The sequence below is a fragment of the Lutra lutra genome, chromosome 2 (assembly GCF_902655055.1).
Source record: "Lutra lutra chromosome 2, mLutLut1.2, whole genome shotgun sequence".
NCBI lineage: Eukaryota > Metazoa > Chordata > Mammalia > Carnivora > Mustelidae > Lutra > Lutra lutra.
Genome location: NC_062279.1, coordinates 204,424,295 through 204,439,800, shown reverse-complemented (window position 1 = coordinate 204,439,800; position 15,506 = coordinate 204,424,295). Strand labels below are relative to the sequence as shown.

The window sequence follows — 15,506 nt, the reverse complement described above, 5'->3', positions numbered from 1 at the left end:
TGGTGCTGGGAAAACCGCAGGGCTGCACGCAAAACTGGGAAACTGGACCATTGCCTTCCACCAGATGCAAAAACTCACTCAAAATGGATTAAGGACTTGAACACAAGACCCGAAACTATAAAACTTCTAGAACAAAACATAGTAAATAAGGTCCGAGATATTGGTCTTGGTGATGATTTTTTGAATTTTACACTAAAAGCAACATAAGTAAAAATAAACAAGTGGGACTACATCAAACTAAAATTTTCCACACAGCAAAGGAAAGGATCAGCAAAATGAAAAGGCAGCCTACAGAAATAGGAGAAAATTACCGCACATGGTATTTCCAATAAGTGGTTAATATCTGGATATATAAAGAAGTCACACAATGAAATAGAAAAAAAATTTTTTTAATTCAAGTAAAAATGGACAAAGAACTGAATAGGTATTTTTCCCAAAGAAGACATACAAATGGTTAACAGGTACATGACAAAGTACTCAACATCCCTAATCATCAGGGAAATGCAAATGAGAACTACACTGAGTTTTCTACTTCATGCCTGTCAGAATGGTTATTTTCAAAAAGGCAAGAAATAACAAGTGTTGGTGAGATGTGGAGAAAAGGGAACCCTTGTGCACTGTTGGCGGGAATGTAAATTGGTGCAGTCCCTGTGGAAAACAGTAGGGAGGGTCCTCAAAAAGTTAAAAATAGAACGATCCAACAATCCCACTTCTGGGTATTACTATGAAGAAAATGAAGATACTAACTCTAAAAGATATCTGCTCCCCTATGTTCATTATAGCATTATTTACAATAGAAAGACATGGAAACAACCCAAGCATCCGTTAACAAATGAACGGATAAAGAAGTTGTGGTATATATACACAGAATGGAATAGGATTCGGCTGCGTCAAGAAAGGAATGCTGCCATTTACAACAAGATAAATGGACCTTGAGAACATTATGCGGAGTGAAACATGTCAGACAAAAACAAATACCATATGATCTCACTTAGATGTGAAATTTAAAACAAACACCCCCCCCACCCCCAAACTCACAGATAGAGAACAGATTGGTGGTTGCCAGAGGTAGGAGTGGGGGTGAGCAAAATGGCGGACAGTGATCAAAAGGTCCAAGCTTCCAGACCTAATGTAAGTAAGTGCCGGGGATGAAATGTATACTGTGATGACTAGAGCTAACAACACTGTATTGTATATTTAGAAGTTGCTAAGAGAGCAAACCTTAAGAGTCTTCTCTTCACAGATAAGAAGGGTATGTATACCTTCTTACTGTAAGGAAAAGAATTGTACCTCTGTGTGGTGTGCGTGGTCAACTAAACTTACTGTGGTAATCATTTTGCAATATATAAGTATGTCTAATCATTATGTTGCACCCCTTAAACTGATATAATGTTACATGGGAATTAGATCTCAATTTTTTTAAAAGATTTTATTTATTTATTTGACAGACAGAGATCACAGGTAGGCAGAGAGGCAGGCAGAGAGAGGAAGGGAAGCAGGCTCCCTGCTGAGCAGAGAGCCTGATGCGGGGCTCGATCCCAGGACCCCGGGATCATGACCTGCCGCCAAAGGCAGGGGCTTTAACCCACTGAGCCACCCAGGTGCCCCAGATCTCAATTTTTTTAATGCTAGATTTTAACCTGGGAATTATTTTATCAGATGGGCAATCGATCATAAACCAATTCTATACACACTATATTTTATTGTTATCCTTTCAATATGTTTCTGAATCATTTTATCTAATTTGGGAGACAGGCTAGTTTGTCTTTCATGATGTTATCCTAAATATATATAGCAAATTTCTCCCAAGAAGTTCAAAGGGTTTTGCTCCAAACTTCTCACCAGTTTTGACTGAAGCCCCAGGATCTAGGCAAAAGGCTGATTCCGTTGCCCCATTTTTCATTAAAAATCATTTTTCTTTCTCTTGGTATTTGATGAGAAAAGCTGCTCTTTGATTTGGAGATCTTTTTAAAACTGACTCTGTTCTTTTTTAATCCCCACGGCTCCAGGCATCATTAGCTCCTTTTAATAGAAGTTTCAATTTCCTTTTATCCCTTTGAGCATGGGTTCCAATATCCTCAAAGCAGCACCTTTTAATTGGCCTGGAAGAGGTCACCCTTCTCAGAGTGGAAAGCACATCACACATTTTACAAAGTCAATGTGGGTCTTTGACATCAGAGGGGGGATGGTGGCAGGGGGCGGATTTATTCCCCAGCAAATGTTTGGTGGCATGTGATTACATTTTCAACATAATTTCTACATAATTACATCTAACCACTCTTTCCCAACACATTCCCTGCTATAATGACTTGGTCTTTATTTAAAATTCATTTGTCTTTAAGATTTTGCTCTACTTAGTGAATGGCTAAAGAGCAGTGTGTGTTTTGACAGTGGTTTCCTTATACGTACAAAATGTTGGTGACACTCTTCTGTACAGACCCCCAATCACATACTTTTCAGAAAACGGTATAAGATACTGTACTCCCACCTTCGTGTTCCCTCGCCACACACTGCCTTGTCGATTTCAGCAGTAAATTTTCCAGAGAAGTCTAAGGTGTAATCAAATCTTACGTGTCCACGGACACAGTTTCTAATCAAAGAAAGCTTTTTGAGGGAAACCTTCTCCATTATTTTATTTTCTTCTAGTGTTACAAAAAGTAATCTGGATCTGGAGTGGGTACCCAACTTCTGTGGTAGAGGAGGGGAGTAGGAAACCTTTCAAGGCGATCTGAAAAAGTTCCCAGAGACTTGATTCCATCGAGGCAGCGGCAACAAGGTGGGCCGGGCATGGGGCAGGGGGAGCTGCCTGCAAAACGTCCTAGTCTGTAAGAGGCTAGCCGTGAACTTCAAAGGATCCCTGACATCAAGAAAGACTCTGTAATAGTCCATCCCTTCAATTTTTAAGACACTTGGAAGGAGCCCCAGGAGTCATGACGTAACAATTATGAAGACTTAAGCACAGTTGTTTCCACATAATACGTATCGTAGAGGTGGACCATGGATGAATATTATGACAAAAAGGGGCTTAGTAGGGGGCGCCTGGGTGGCTCAGTTGTTAAGTGTCTGCCTTTGGCTCAGGTCATGGTCCCAGGGTCCTGGGATGGAGCCCCACATCAAGCGTCCTGCTCAGCGGGGAGCCTGCTTCCTCCCTCTCCCACTCCCTCTGCTCGTGTTCCCTCTCTCCCTGTGTCTCCCTCTCTCTGTCAAATAGATAAATAAAATCTTTTAAAAAGGTGGGGGACATAGCAGAAGGATGCTACAATACACCATATGAAAAATCTAGGTCCACGCATTTCCTTTCCCTCTATTATTGTTTTAAGAAAAATTAGTTGAGGGCACCTAGGGGGCTCAGTGAGCTAAAGCCTCTGCCTTCGGCTCAGGTCATGATCCCAGAGTCCTGAATTGAGCCCCGCATCGGGCTCTCTGCTCAGCGGGGAGCCTGCTTCCCCCTCCCTCTCCTCTCTGCCTGCCTCTCTGCCTGCTTGTGATCTCTGTCAAATAAATAAAATCTTTAAAAAAAAAAGAGAAAAGAAAAAATTAATTGATGAGTTCATTTACTTAAAAACTTTCTAGAAAAAAGTACTTAGTTTTCCCCATCATTTGAAGAATTGGGTAAAATCCCAAGTTTAATGTCCCTAATAGAAGTAGATCATCGGGGCACCTAGGTGGCTCAGTGGGTTGGGCCTCTGCTTTCAGCTTGGGTCATGATCTCAGGGTCCTGGGATCGAGTCCCACATCGGGCTCTCTGCTCAGCAGGGAGCCTGCTTCCCTTCCTCTCTCTCTGCCTGCCTCTCTGCCTACTTGTGATCTCTGTCTGTCAAGTAAATAAATAAAATTAAAAAAAAAAAAGAGGTAAATCATCAAGAACCAGGTAAGTGACCGTCCTTGTCTGGTCTTCCCTGAGGCACTGTGTTCTGTGTCATGGGCCACCTCTGAGAGTGACATGGAAAGTCTGGAACACACTCCGAGAAGAAATACCATAGCCCCCAAAACTCTAGATCATGATGTGGGGATCACAGGTGAAGGAATACAAGACTAACCCAGAAAAGACAAGGTTTGGCAGGGAAATGGTCATGGTGGGAAGGCAGTGAAATGGGAAAACCATTCGATGGCTTCTGTTTGGTCCAAGAAGACGAGAGGACTGACATCAGCTGACAGAAGATGATAGAGTTCATGTGAAGAAGAACCTGGTTGTGATTTGAAAAGACCTGAAAGCAGAAGAATCTGCTTCTGACTTAGTGAGTCGGGGTACCCGATGTTCACATGGACACGGTCATAGAACATAAGAGACCAGAAACAGAATTGCCCAGACCTTCAGTGCCCTTCTGACCCTGACGTGCTGAGAAAATGCCTACCTTGGGAAGAAATGGTTTGACAGTTTCATGTCTTTGTGCAGGTTTTCCCAGCACAAATCAAAGTGTTTTATTCCACTAAAGGAGGCTGTCTGTGAAACTAGTCTAGTTCACGTAGATGGAAAAACACACCAAAACAAAAACAAAAGAACAAAGTCCCTGTAAGGATGTTCCACCAAGATCTCTTATCCATACTCATCCATTTAAATTGGCTCTTTTGAAATTTCCGTGTGGGTTGTGCAGGGTGGATAGACACAGCCTCGCTGCAGTGGTGTTGCCGGGCTGGGATGTGGAGAACTCCGCTTCCCCCAAGGAACCTTCTCGACTCTAACCTTTCTGGCCTCCATCAGCGGGAGAGAGATGGGGAACAAGGTTCGAGTTCTAGGAGGTGTCCTCTGGGACTGCCGAGAGACAGTGGGTCACACTCCGGACCAGCTAGTGACCCGCAGGGTAGGGAAGGTTCCAGTTCAGACGACACCCCCTTTCATCCTGGTGTTTGTGAAGTGCGCCAGGAAGAGGAGTAGCAGACGGACTTTTACTCTAAGGTGATGCTATGGAAACCACTTCCTATTAAACATTTAGGTAAAGGACTTGTAAAAGAGGACGCAGTGTGTGCTAAAGTCATAGGCTTTGGAGTCAAAAGGGCCTGAGTCCAAGCTCTGACTCTCGAATTTCTAACTGTGACCTGGCACAAGTAAGTTACTTAATCTCTCCAGGTCTCAGTTGGCCCATCTGTAAAGTGGGCTGGGGACCATTGCCGGCTCACAGGGAATACTAGAGAACTGCTAGCTTCTGTTATTTTCACAGAAACAGAAAACTGAGTCCCAGCTGAGCTTGCTTCTCCATGAGCCCTGTCCCAGACCCAGAAGGAACAAAAGTGGCATTGAGGTAAGAATCTGGGTCACATCAGACCTGTTGCTCTGCTGATTGGAAGAGAACACGAGGCCCGACTAGGTCATGCTGAAAATGAACATGAATCCTGTATCATTTTTAAAGGAAATAGAATAAAACTATATGTCCTCACATGGAAAGATGTACAAAAGATATTAAATAACGAAGCATATTATAAAACAGAGTGATTACCTCTGGGTAAAAGGCTTATTATTAACATAAATGATGATAATGAGGACAATATGATGGTCTCTTATGAGAACATGTAAAAGAAAAAAAGTTGGAGGCATTTCAACTCACCAGTGGATAATGATTTGGGGAACAATTAGGATTGCTTGAAACATTCACTGCGTATCTGTCAATTCTGGAATAGCTGGATGTTTATTATGAATATTAGTAATTTTCAAATTAGGAAAATCAATGTTTAAAAAGAAAAAGTATATTATCCTATTACAGATTCTAAATTTTAATGAATACCAATCAGCATAACCGGAGTAGGCAGTTACTAGTGATGATAGATAAGCTAATATAAGAAATACTTCTCTGTGCTTCTTTTGAAATGATGATAATATACATCCCACTCTAGAACCTCTTTCATCATCCCATAAATCCTCCAGTGAACTTATTAAAGTCAGTATTTATGGTGAACCCTTTGAGGTGTGCAGCCCTACAACCTGTTTGCAGTCCTGGCTCTGGGTCTCACTCACTGTGTGACCTTGGGCACGTTTTTAATCTCTGTGCCTCAGCTGGCACCTGGGTGGCTCAGTCGCTAAGGGTCTGTCTTCGGCTCAGGTCATGATCTCAGGGTCCTGGGATCGAGTCCCGCATCGGGCTCCCTGCTCAGCGGGGCGTCTGCTTCTCCCTCTGCCCCTCACCCCTCACCTTGCTTGCGCTCTCTCTTTCACCTTGTCTCTCAAATAAATAAATAAATAAATCTCTGGGCCTCAGTTAATTTATCTGTCAAATGGGACTAATAATAGTACCTCAAAGAGGTGTTGTAAGGGTGTATTGAGATACGATGTAAAAGGCTCAGAACGGTGGCATGAAGGATTTTGCCATCATTCCTCTAGTCCTCATTTAGAGGACGTTGTGAATACAAACGATACACTTACTCAAAACGACCACCCCGGACCCCCCAAAACTTGAAAATCATTCCCACTGTCACCTTTCTAAGACCAGGGTTTTATTTCTGAGCCCACAGATAGATACCTGCCGTCCCTCTCCTCTGTAGGCTCCTCGCCTCTGGCACCCGAGGCCCCAAACCGTCTTGCCTGGCACGGCTGGTGCGTTGCTGGGTTCGACCCTTTTGAACTTTCCTTTCTTCTCTCAGGGCCCAGCTTAAGTGGCTTCTGATGGAACTTAAATGACAGTTGCCACTGTCAAAAGTTTCAATTTCAAACATTTTCATTTGTCCCTTCACCCACTGGCCTCACCCTACCTTCTCTGTATGTGACACGTGTATTTCAAACACGAAGCCTCTGCTTCAGCTACTCGGGTCCCCTCACTCTTCCCCGAGAATCTTCCCCAAGAGCGGCCCCAGCTGTAAGCCTGGGCCTCAGGCAACTGCCTGCCTCCCACTCTTTATCCCATCGCCTCAGATGCTGGGAATAACATCATACTCCAGAAACCTGTCAGATCACTCACATCTAGAGCTACCTCTATTTTTTTTTAAGATTTTGTTTATTTATTTGACAGACAGAGATCACAGGTAGGCAGAGAGGCAGGCAGAGAGAGAAGGAGGGGAAGCAGGCTCCCCGCAGAGCAGAGAGCCTGATGCGCGGCTCGATCCCAGAACCCTGGGATCATGACCTGAGCTGAAGGCAGAGGCTTTAACCCACTGAGCCACCCAGGTGCCCCGAGCTACCCCAATTTTAAATTCCTAGAGTGACTAACATCCTGGCCCAAGCTCACATTGGAGACTCAATTAGAGTCCCTGGTGGGGGGCGTAGCCTATGTCAATGCAGGAAGCATTTATCAATCAGGCTTTGGGAATCCAGAGATGAAGAAGACAAAGTCCCTGCCATCCCTGAGTTCCCGTTCCCCTGGAGGACATGGAAAGTACACAAGTGATAGCTTGGTCATGGCCGGCCACTTTGTCAGCGGGACACACAAGGTGCAGCGATGGCCCAAAGACAGAAACAACCACAAAGGAATGAAATGCCATTTAAGAGCACGAAGTGTATGGCTCCTTTTTTCCCTCTCCCAACCAAATCTGCCTTTTCTCTGGCCGATCACAAACACGAGCTCGATCTGAAATAGCTTAAGGTCCCGCCCTACTTAACGCTCTCAGAATGATAGGCTCTGACTGGTTTCCCCTCTCCGGCACCGGCCTCTCCCTGGGGTATATTTCCACCTTCCCTTCTATTTAGTTCACCTCTATCTGCCTATTTATTTGTTTAAAATGTGAACCAACTGGTCGGGTACAGTAATCTAATTCTGCATTTGGTCCGAGGCCAGTGCACTGAGGTCGTTCAGGAAATACTGGTGCCCGGTGTGCCTTCCCTAGCTCCCGGCCGTGCTATGTCTGAGGCCAAGCTGGGACCCCGCAGGCAAGCTCAGGAGATGGCGCATGAAGGCCAGTGGAGCTCTGGAGACCGGGGAGGCAAACTTGCTCTGACTGGCCGACCCAGCGAGGAGACACCTGGGTTGGGTTTGTGGCCGGAAGCCTCTGACAGGCAGATGCGCCTCCCCAGAGCCGGCAAGGGCGGGACCGTCCTGCAAGGCTCCCCCAGATTCCGTCCAAGTAAACGTGCAGAAAGCCTCCCTCCCCGGGGGCACCAGCCCGCGTTTATTAGCCTTCATTAAGGAAATCCTCCTTCCTGCGAGTGGGTGGTTCTGGAAGGGGTGAGGCTGGAGTTTCTGCGGGGATGTCCGGGTTTTCTCAAGGGAGGAAGAGTGGGGAGCAGACAGGGAGTCCCCAGAACAAAATTCCGTGGACAACACGTGTGCATCAATCCATCCATTCATCGTCTCCCTCTACCACGGGACAGGCAGGGAGGTTATGAGGAGGACTATTATAGGACTTGGCTCATGAGAGACACTCAATAAATATTTGCAAAATTAATGATTTAAGTTTCTGGCTTAGCTTAATTTTGACTACCGTCTCCTCCTGGAGGATGTTCTACGCTTTCCGTACGACAGGTAGTAGCGAGCATAGCTAGTACAGTTCCAGCCCGCAGCTAACAGAGGCGTCATCGCCCGCACAAAAAGGGTATTCTGGCATATTCTTGGACTCGCATCCTTGATTTCCCCGTTTTTTTTTTTTTTTTTTAAGATTTTATTTGACAGAGAGCGAGATCACCAGTAGACAGAGAGGCAGGCAGAGAGAGAAGGAAGCAGGCTCCCTGCTGTGCAAAGAGCCCAATGCGGGCCTTGATCCCAGGACCCTGGGATCATGACCTGAGCTGATCGCAGAGGCTTTAATCCACTGAACACCCAGGCTCCCTGATCTCCCCATTTTAAACCTCCTTCTCTGCTGTCTCCTCCCAATCTCCATTTACGTATCCACTGTTCCATCCACCGTTTCTCCTGGCTGCTGGCGGATGGTCCAGATACAGATGGCTGCAAGGCAAGACGGCAGAGTCAACTCAGCCTCCAGCTCCCCCTGCTAAGCCACGTCGTCCCCACAGCGACGGGCTGGAGACAAGTCAAGGGCACCAGCTCCCAGTTTCAGCTAGGTCACCTGGCTTTGGGGCGATCTGGCTCGCCCCGCCGCATCTCCCATTCTCCGTCTGTAGAGCGGCAGGGATGCCAGCTGGCCCAGAGCTAGCGCACGGGCTGCTGAGCTCATAGCTGGAAAGTGTGATGCATCTGAGAACAAAACAATATTATGCAGTGAATTTCTGATTTTATGGTCCACCAACGCCCAGGTGCCTACTGTTTCTGGCTTTTCTGCTTTTGTGATTTTGGGGCACTTTACTGGCAAGGAAGAGGTCTGAGTGGTTCGCAGGACTCGTCTTCTGAAGCATAGACCCCTGTGTGCAGAACGGATCCAGCACAACGAAGAGAAGCCGGGTGGAGCCGGCTACCAACCGGACCGACGGCAGCAGGTGGGCGGGAAAAGCGCCTGGTTGGGAGAAATGCTCCCGAGGCCGGAGAACAGTTTTTAAAGTGTCACTCAAAGCTAGATTCGATTAAACTACAAGTCTGAAAAGAAATCATGTCACAAAATCAGAAACGGATCTTTATGCTAGAAGGCGCAGAATCGGCAGACTACGGCACCCCCCCCCCCGCAAAATAAAGAGAAACCATAGACAGACAGACACAGACACACAGGAATCGCCTCTTCCCTCTACAAGGTGTACAACCTCTTTAAGCGCGAGCTGGGAAGGTCTCTCTAGGAGAAAACTCCCCTTTCTGTCTGCTTATAATCACCTAGCCACCGACAGACGTGTTAGCAGGGAACACCGAAGAACAGGCAAAATCCCAAACAGACACTATGCCCCAAACCAGAATGGAAAAAGGGTAAAATCAAAGTATGGCTTGTAAGGCGTGGATAACCATAAATGCTCCTGTGTTGTAATATCCAGACATAAGAAGGAACGTGCAAATGTCATTTCTCTTAAAAAAGAAAGAAAGAAAGAAACTGGCCAGAAAGGAGATTCTCTAACAGAAAAGGCACCTAACCTAAAATCAGCCCAAAGGTCGCTGGAGGAAGCATTTAACACCCATCTCACTCTGCTTTTCCCGAGCGAGCAAGCACTTTCAATTGCTCTAGCGGAGGAAGTAAGAGTGGCAAATGCTCTTTTCACTGCCTTCATGCTTGCTGCTTCCTCCAGGCAGTCCTCCAGCAGGAATCCTGGCTACCAGGGAATGTGGGCCGGCGCCGCCCTCACTTACAGATTCTGCTGCCTTCTCGAGTTTTGGGTCCCGAGCCCAGGGAACATCAGAGCCAGGCAGCCGCCCTTGCTCAGCACCATCTCGGAGACAGGCCGGCAACGAGATTGGTGTGGAGAGGAGGGCAGCCCAGAGGGAAGAGGAAGAGGCTCTTACTCACCATCTACTCAGAGCTGGCACCGGTTATGAAAACAGCAGAGCTCCCCCACGCAGGAGCCCCTCCCAGCCACCTTGCCTCATCACCAGTTGGCAGTAAATAAGGCTGTGCTGTGTGCAGGAAAAGGAAGAGAGCCAGCCACAGGGAAATGGCCAACAGGCAGAAAACTAGAGAACCTGAACAGTCCTCAGAGAAACATTCATGTCAAGGGGGGCTTTGGGATACCAGGGCGCTTCCCCCCAGCGCATGTCCCTCCAGAGTAGGAGTTAGACGTGTGCAGTTACTAGGTACACACTACCAGCTTCTGTCTGGGGTTGTTGAACTGTCTTCCTATAACTAGAACCAGGCCTGCTTGGGGGTACCAGACGAAGGTGCTAGCAGTTCTTTGAGACCCAAGGTGAGGCAGTTTCTGAGAGCCCTCCAAGATCTGGCTTCTGGTTGCTGCCAGAGTCCTGTGTGTGGGATGGTGAGCCCTCCCCCGCCCAGAGAAAACTCTGGTTTCTACAGAGGCAAGAGCGTGTAGATGCACGGGAGTTCTGGGCTGGTCTATGTCATTCATGACCTCATGCCTTTCCCTCCAGAAGAGGTTAGGTCACTCTGACAGTTGCCAAAAGCTTCCCAGTCTTCAGAAGTAGGGAACACATCATCTCTTTTGATCTGATTCCTGGAGGACTCATTTCCTAGGAGCATACTGGAGGGGAAGCACACTTTAGAAGCGATCATTTCATTTATGTCTTTCTAAATTTGCTTTAAAATAAAAAAAGCAAGCTATGTTGTCTTATTTCTGAAGGTAATTTTCAAGACTCAGAAGAAAACGAGAAGGATGGTCTTCCTGGATGGCTCTTGCTATCTAAAAAGTGTTCAACCCACTTGACCTGGCCCATTGCAAACTAGACAATTAACCTTCCACTAGGGCCTTTGAAAGAAGATTTAGATTAAAAATATTTTTAATTTATTTACCACTAATACTTGGAGTAATAAAGGCAACCCATGCACTGAAAATGACCAACCAACCAACCAACCAACCATCCAACCATCCAACCAACCAACCAACCAACCATCTAGCATTCTCTCCAAGGAGTAAATATAAACATGCAATACTAGACCATGCATTCCTGAAGTTTCTTTTTTTTTCTTCAAAGATTTTATTTATTTATTTGACAGACAGAGATCACAAGTGGGCAGAGAAGCAAGAAGAGAGAGGGGGAAGCAGCCTCCTCGCTGAGCAGAGAGCCTGACATGGGGCTTGGACCCAGGACCCTGAGATCATGACCTGAGCCAAAGACAGAGGCTTAACCCACTGAGCCACCCAGGCGCCCCATTTCTGAAGTTTCTATACAGTCAGTGCTATTTAAAAAAAAAAATAGGATGGACAAGAGTAGAGATTCGAGTCTCCTGTTGACTTTACCCAATAGGCTTGGCAAAAGCATTTTTTTTACTTCCTCCAAAAGACAACTTCTTAGGTGTCCAGTTCCCTGTCCCTCCACCCATCCTCCCACCCATGTGTGGACTGGGTGCTCCTGCCAGTTCCCCTGGGCTATCCAGATGCCAATCATCGCAGAGATTCGGAGTCATTAAATCCTGCCGGACCTGACCTGGAGGCCTGGGAGGGGAAAGGAATCATAGAAGAGGTGCCATCCCATATACTTGCATCCTCCCTTTCAAGGCCCAACACACAAAGACTTCGTAAGGTTCCAGTCCCGCTTTGACTCACAATCCCTAAGCCTAGAGATCAGGGCGTTTCCCCAATGCAAGCAACCGGAAGAGTTTCGTCTCACTTCTGACTGAGGACATTCCCACATCTGAAATTTGGACTCATCCTTAGAACCTAGAGATTTGTCATCTAGGGTAGAATTTTCTACTTTCCTATTCTGTTTCTCCTTAGCAAAAATTTCAGAGGAGCCTGTGACTCTGAGATTGTCTTCAGCTTTGAAAACCCCTCAGCTTTGAAAACCCCTCAGTCTTCTCAAAATGAGTAGAGGCTGCACAGAGAAACATGGTGTTTCACACAAGGAAAAGAGAAAAGGAGCCAGAGTTACTTGGAGCAGTCTCTCTTTTTCGAGGCCTTTCCTTCTCTAAACACGATGGTTCTTCTGCTGACCTCATTTTTTGCTACCAGGCTTCTATTCCTGATTATATGACCAGGGTGAGGCTCAGCCCTCAATCCTTAGGTTTCATTAGACCTAGAAAAACAATGTGAAATGGAGAGGGCCTCCCCATTACACCCACAAGTGTACTGGTTCAAGCCTCCAGGCCCATCTTTCCACGACAGTGTATGACTATTCAGAAAAGCACTGGAAAATTCTCTTTTGAACTCTCCTGGTTACTTAAATGTGTGTATATCATATAGAGAACTCTCCTTCCTCCTATCCAGGAGTGAGTTCAAAGACTGTAGTTCTTCAGAAATTACAGGCAAATGGGATTGCGAGGCACATTAGGAAAAGTGACTTTAAATTAGTAGTCATTTCAGGGATGAAGTAAAAGCCTGCTCCTGAGTCTCTATACTTGATGTGAAAATATCCACACAGAATGTCCATTAAATAAGCACCAAGCTGTTTCCCCTTGGGTTCCTAATGGTTGGAGTATTTGTTGAATGAGTAGAGATGTGTGTGTGTGTGTTTCTGCACTGTTACATCTGCCACATGATTTTAAAATAGCTGGATGTTCCTTCAAATATTTATCCCATGGGGCTTAAAGTAATGAAGAACATCTTGAAATTTCTGAATTTCTACCAGAAAAGAAACAACAGCAAACTTCTAATAAAATAAAGGGTGCGTCAATCACACATTCTGCCTGTTTATGAAATATACTCAGGACAAGAAGTGTTCCCATGAGTTTTGAAGATTTAGATTTGTCAGCATAAGAACGGGGTAGTCCCACCTCTTGGTTGTAGACAGTCTATAAGCAAGAGAATCAGTTGGGACACCAGAAGGATAACTTTCAGGGAGGTGCCAGGGGCAATGCCCACAGGTTCCATATAGGATAATGATGGGGATCTCTGATGTTGAATCCAAGGTTGGCGTGACAACGCTAACCAAATGCCAGAAGCTTTCCTGGAGTTCTGCTTTGCATTTTTGCCAACCCTGAAGATCCAGAGGACCCCATATCTTGAGTTGCTCTGGTGGCAGAGGAAGCACAGAGTTTCTTTGAACACCTAAGGTTACTGTACTCCAAGGATTCATAAGAATATGAAGCAGAAGGATTTTTGAGGGATTCCCAGTGGGAACTCTGATGAAAGCCTCTGAGTAGGTACCCTTAGAAAGATGTTCCATTTCTCCAGAGGTATTTTCGATCTGGTCTAGATAGAAGTCATTTGGAAGAATCATGGTAATTGAGTTCCATATTTCTAGAATTCCAGAGCCTGAACTGTAGGTCTGACTGTCCCTGCATCAAACTATGGAGATGAATGTTTTCATCAAGGGATTAGAATTCACTGTTTCCTATGTGACCAGCTCATGACAGATTCCAGAATGAAAGCAGCAGGTCCCCTAACAGAAGATATTAAACTTTCTCCTACTAGCGGGAAGACTTGTGATCTCAGAAGTACAGTTGATCAGGGAGTGATCTTTGAGCCAGCAGACGCTGGGGCCATCGGGCAATGAGAAGACGGTCAGAAGTCTGGTAGACAAGATGGTCCAGTGAGGACTCTTCTCTACCTTTCGCTGGACCACTTTGAAGACATTTAATGTGTGGTCTTCTGGGCCCAGGGAATCTTCCAGGTAATCTCAAAGACAGAAATTATTAAGATTTAAATTATCAGCTCAGTGAGGTTGGGGGTTTTTATCTCCTTGTTGTATCCTCAGCATTTAGAACCGTGCCCCACACAAAGTCAGAGCTCAGTCAATACTTGTGGAGTACTCATGAAGATGTTATTTGGCTGGAGTTGTTGGGTAGTCAAGACTGTTCTCAGGAAAGTGTGCGGAATTGTCACAAAAAGACTCTTAAAGGAAACATGCCCTACCCATTTTACTTTTGTTTTACTGTGCATGCGTATGTGGACATAATTCAATGCATCTCTATCAAAACCACATAAACATTATTTCCCGCTTATATAATGATAGTTTTTTTTAAGATTTTATTTATTTGAGAGAGAGAGAAAGTGTAAACAGGGGGAGCCGCAGGCAGAGGGAGAGGCAGAAGCAGGCTCCCCGCTGAGCAGAGAGCCCAATGTGGGGCTCCATCCCAGGACACTGGGATCATGGCCTGAGCCGAAGGCAGATGCTTAACTGACTGAGCCAGGTGCACCCCCCCACAACCCTTTTAGAAAGATTTTATTTATTTATTTGACTGAGAAAATGAGAGAGAGAAGAATAGTTATTTTTTTTAAACTTGGAAAATAATAATATCAGCCTTTGAAGAACAAATTAGCACTCTCACATATGAAATACGCTTGGAGATTGTCTTTAATCAGTTTGGAACTTGAGGATGCTTTCTCTTTTTGCAACACAGCAGGTGAAGAGCTTAGAATTTGATAAATTATAAACCTAATGAGGCTTCTACCTCCTTTAGCCAGTTATTAACTGTCAGGAAATGATCGTTGTTACTTAATTATAAGATGAAACTAAACATTGAGAAACGCTGAAAGCGATCTGGTTGGCCAGTATTCCGAGGACTAATGCCACAGGCATGGCCCCTCCACACCAATTAAAGCTGCGTCACCCATAATATAAGGCTGCCTGCCCTTGGCCGTGTCCTATGTTGTCATTTTCAGATTAAAACAACAACACAATTCCAGTCTAGGGCACTTCCTGGGCACCAATGAGTGCCAGGCTTTTCTAATTTCCAGGATAAAGACTCCTCCTGCGGGCTGATGACTCCCCGGAAATGCCCTTGTTTTCACTTTGACCGCACCCAAAATAAGAGTCAGTCTTAGAGACACTAGGAGCAGCCAATCAATCAATCGTGTTTTACTAGCTGTCAGATAGAAAAATACCGAAGAACTTGCAAGAGAAAAAGGTGCACGATGTTCTATTTTGATTTTGAGAGGCAATTCGTTAGCAAGGGGAAAACGAGTTTTGGAGGGAGAATGTTGAGTAATGGGCAGGACGAGCATTCTGGAAGTGCGTGCTCTATTTGTGCACAACTTTTTTTTCTTTTTTAAACACCACTGAGAAGAGGTTTCCGGAATAAAATTTTCATTTCCAGCTCAATGCATTCTAACTTGTATCCAATTTTGTAGCTGCACGGGTTTTATCAACTGTCATCTGCTTTTCCTATTTGAGTTTCCTTTCCATGTGCCCTGAGAGAAAGGATGTAGGTTAAGCAGCGGG

The 15,506-nt window shown here is 45.5% G+C and overlaps 1 protein-coding gene across 6 annotated transcripts in view; it reads right to left on the bottom strand.

The window, feature by feature from the left end:
* SHROOM3 (shroom family member 3) overlaps positions 1-15,506 on the bottom strand; it is a 186,382-nt gene that overhangs the window by 103,787 nt on the left and 67,089 nt on the right. Inside the window, exon 1 of one of the 6 annotated variants that reach the window (XM_047719591.1) lies at positions 10,083-10,168. The exons of the other annotated variants lie outside the window; for them this stretch is intronic. Within the exon in view, the coding sequence (XP_047575547.1) occupies positions 10,083-10,162 (80 nt within the window). The 5' untranslated portion in view covers positions 10,163-10,168. Of the gene's footprint in view, positions 1-10,082; positions 10,169-15,506 lie in introns of those variants that run through there. 6 annotated transcript variants of the gene reach the window in all.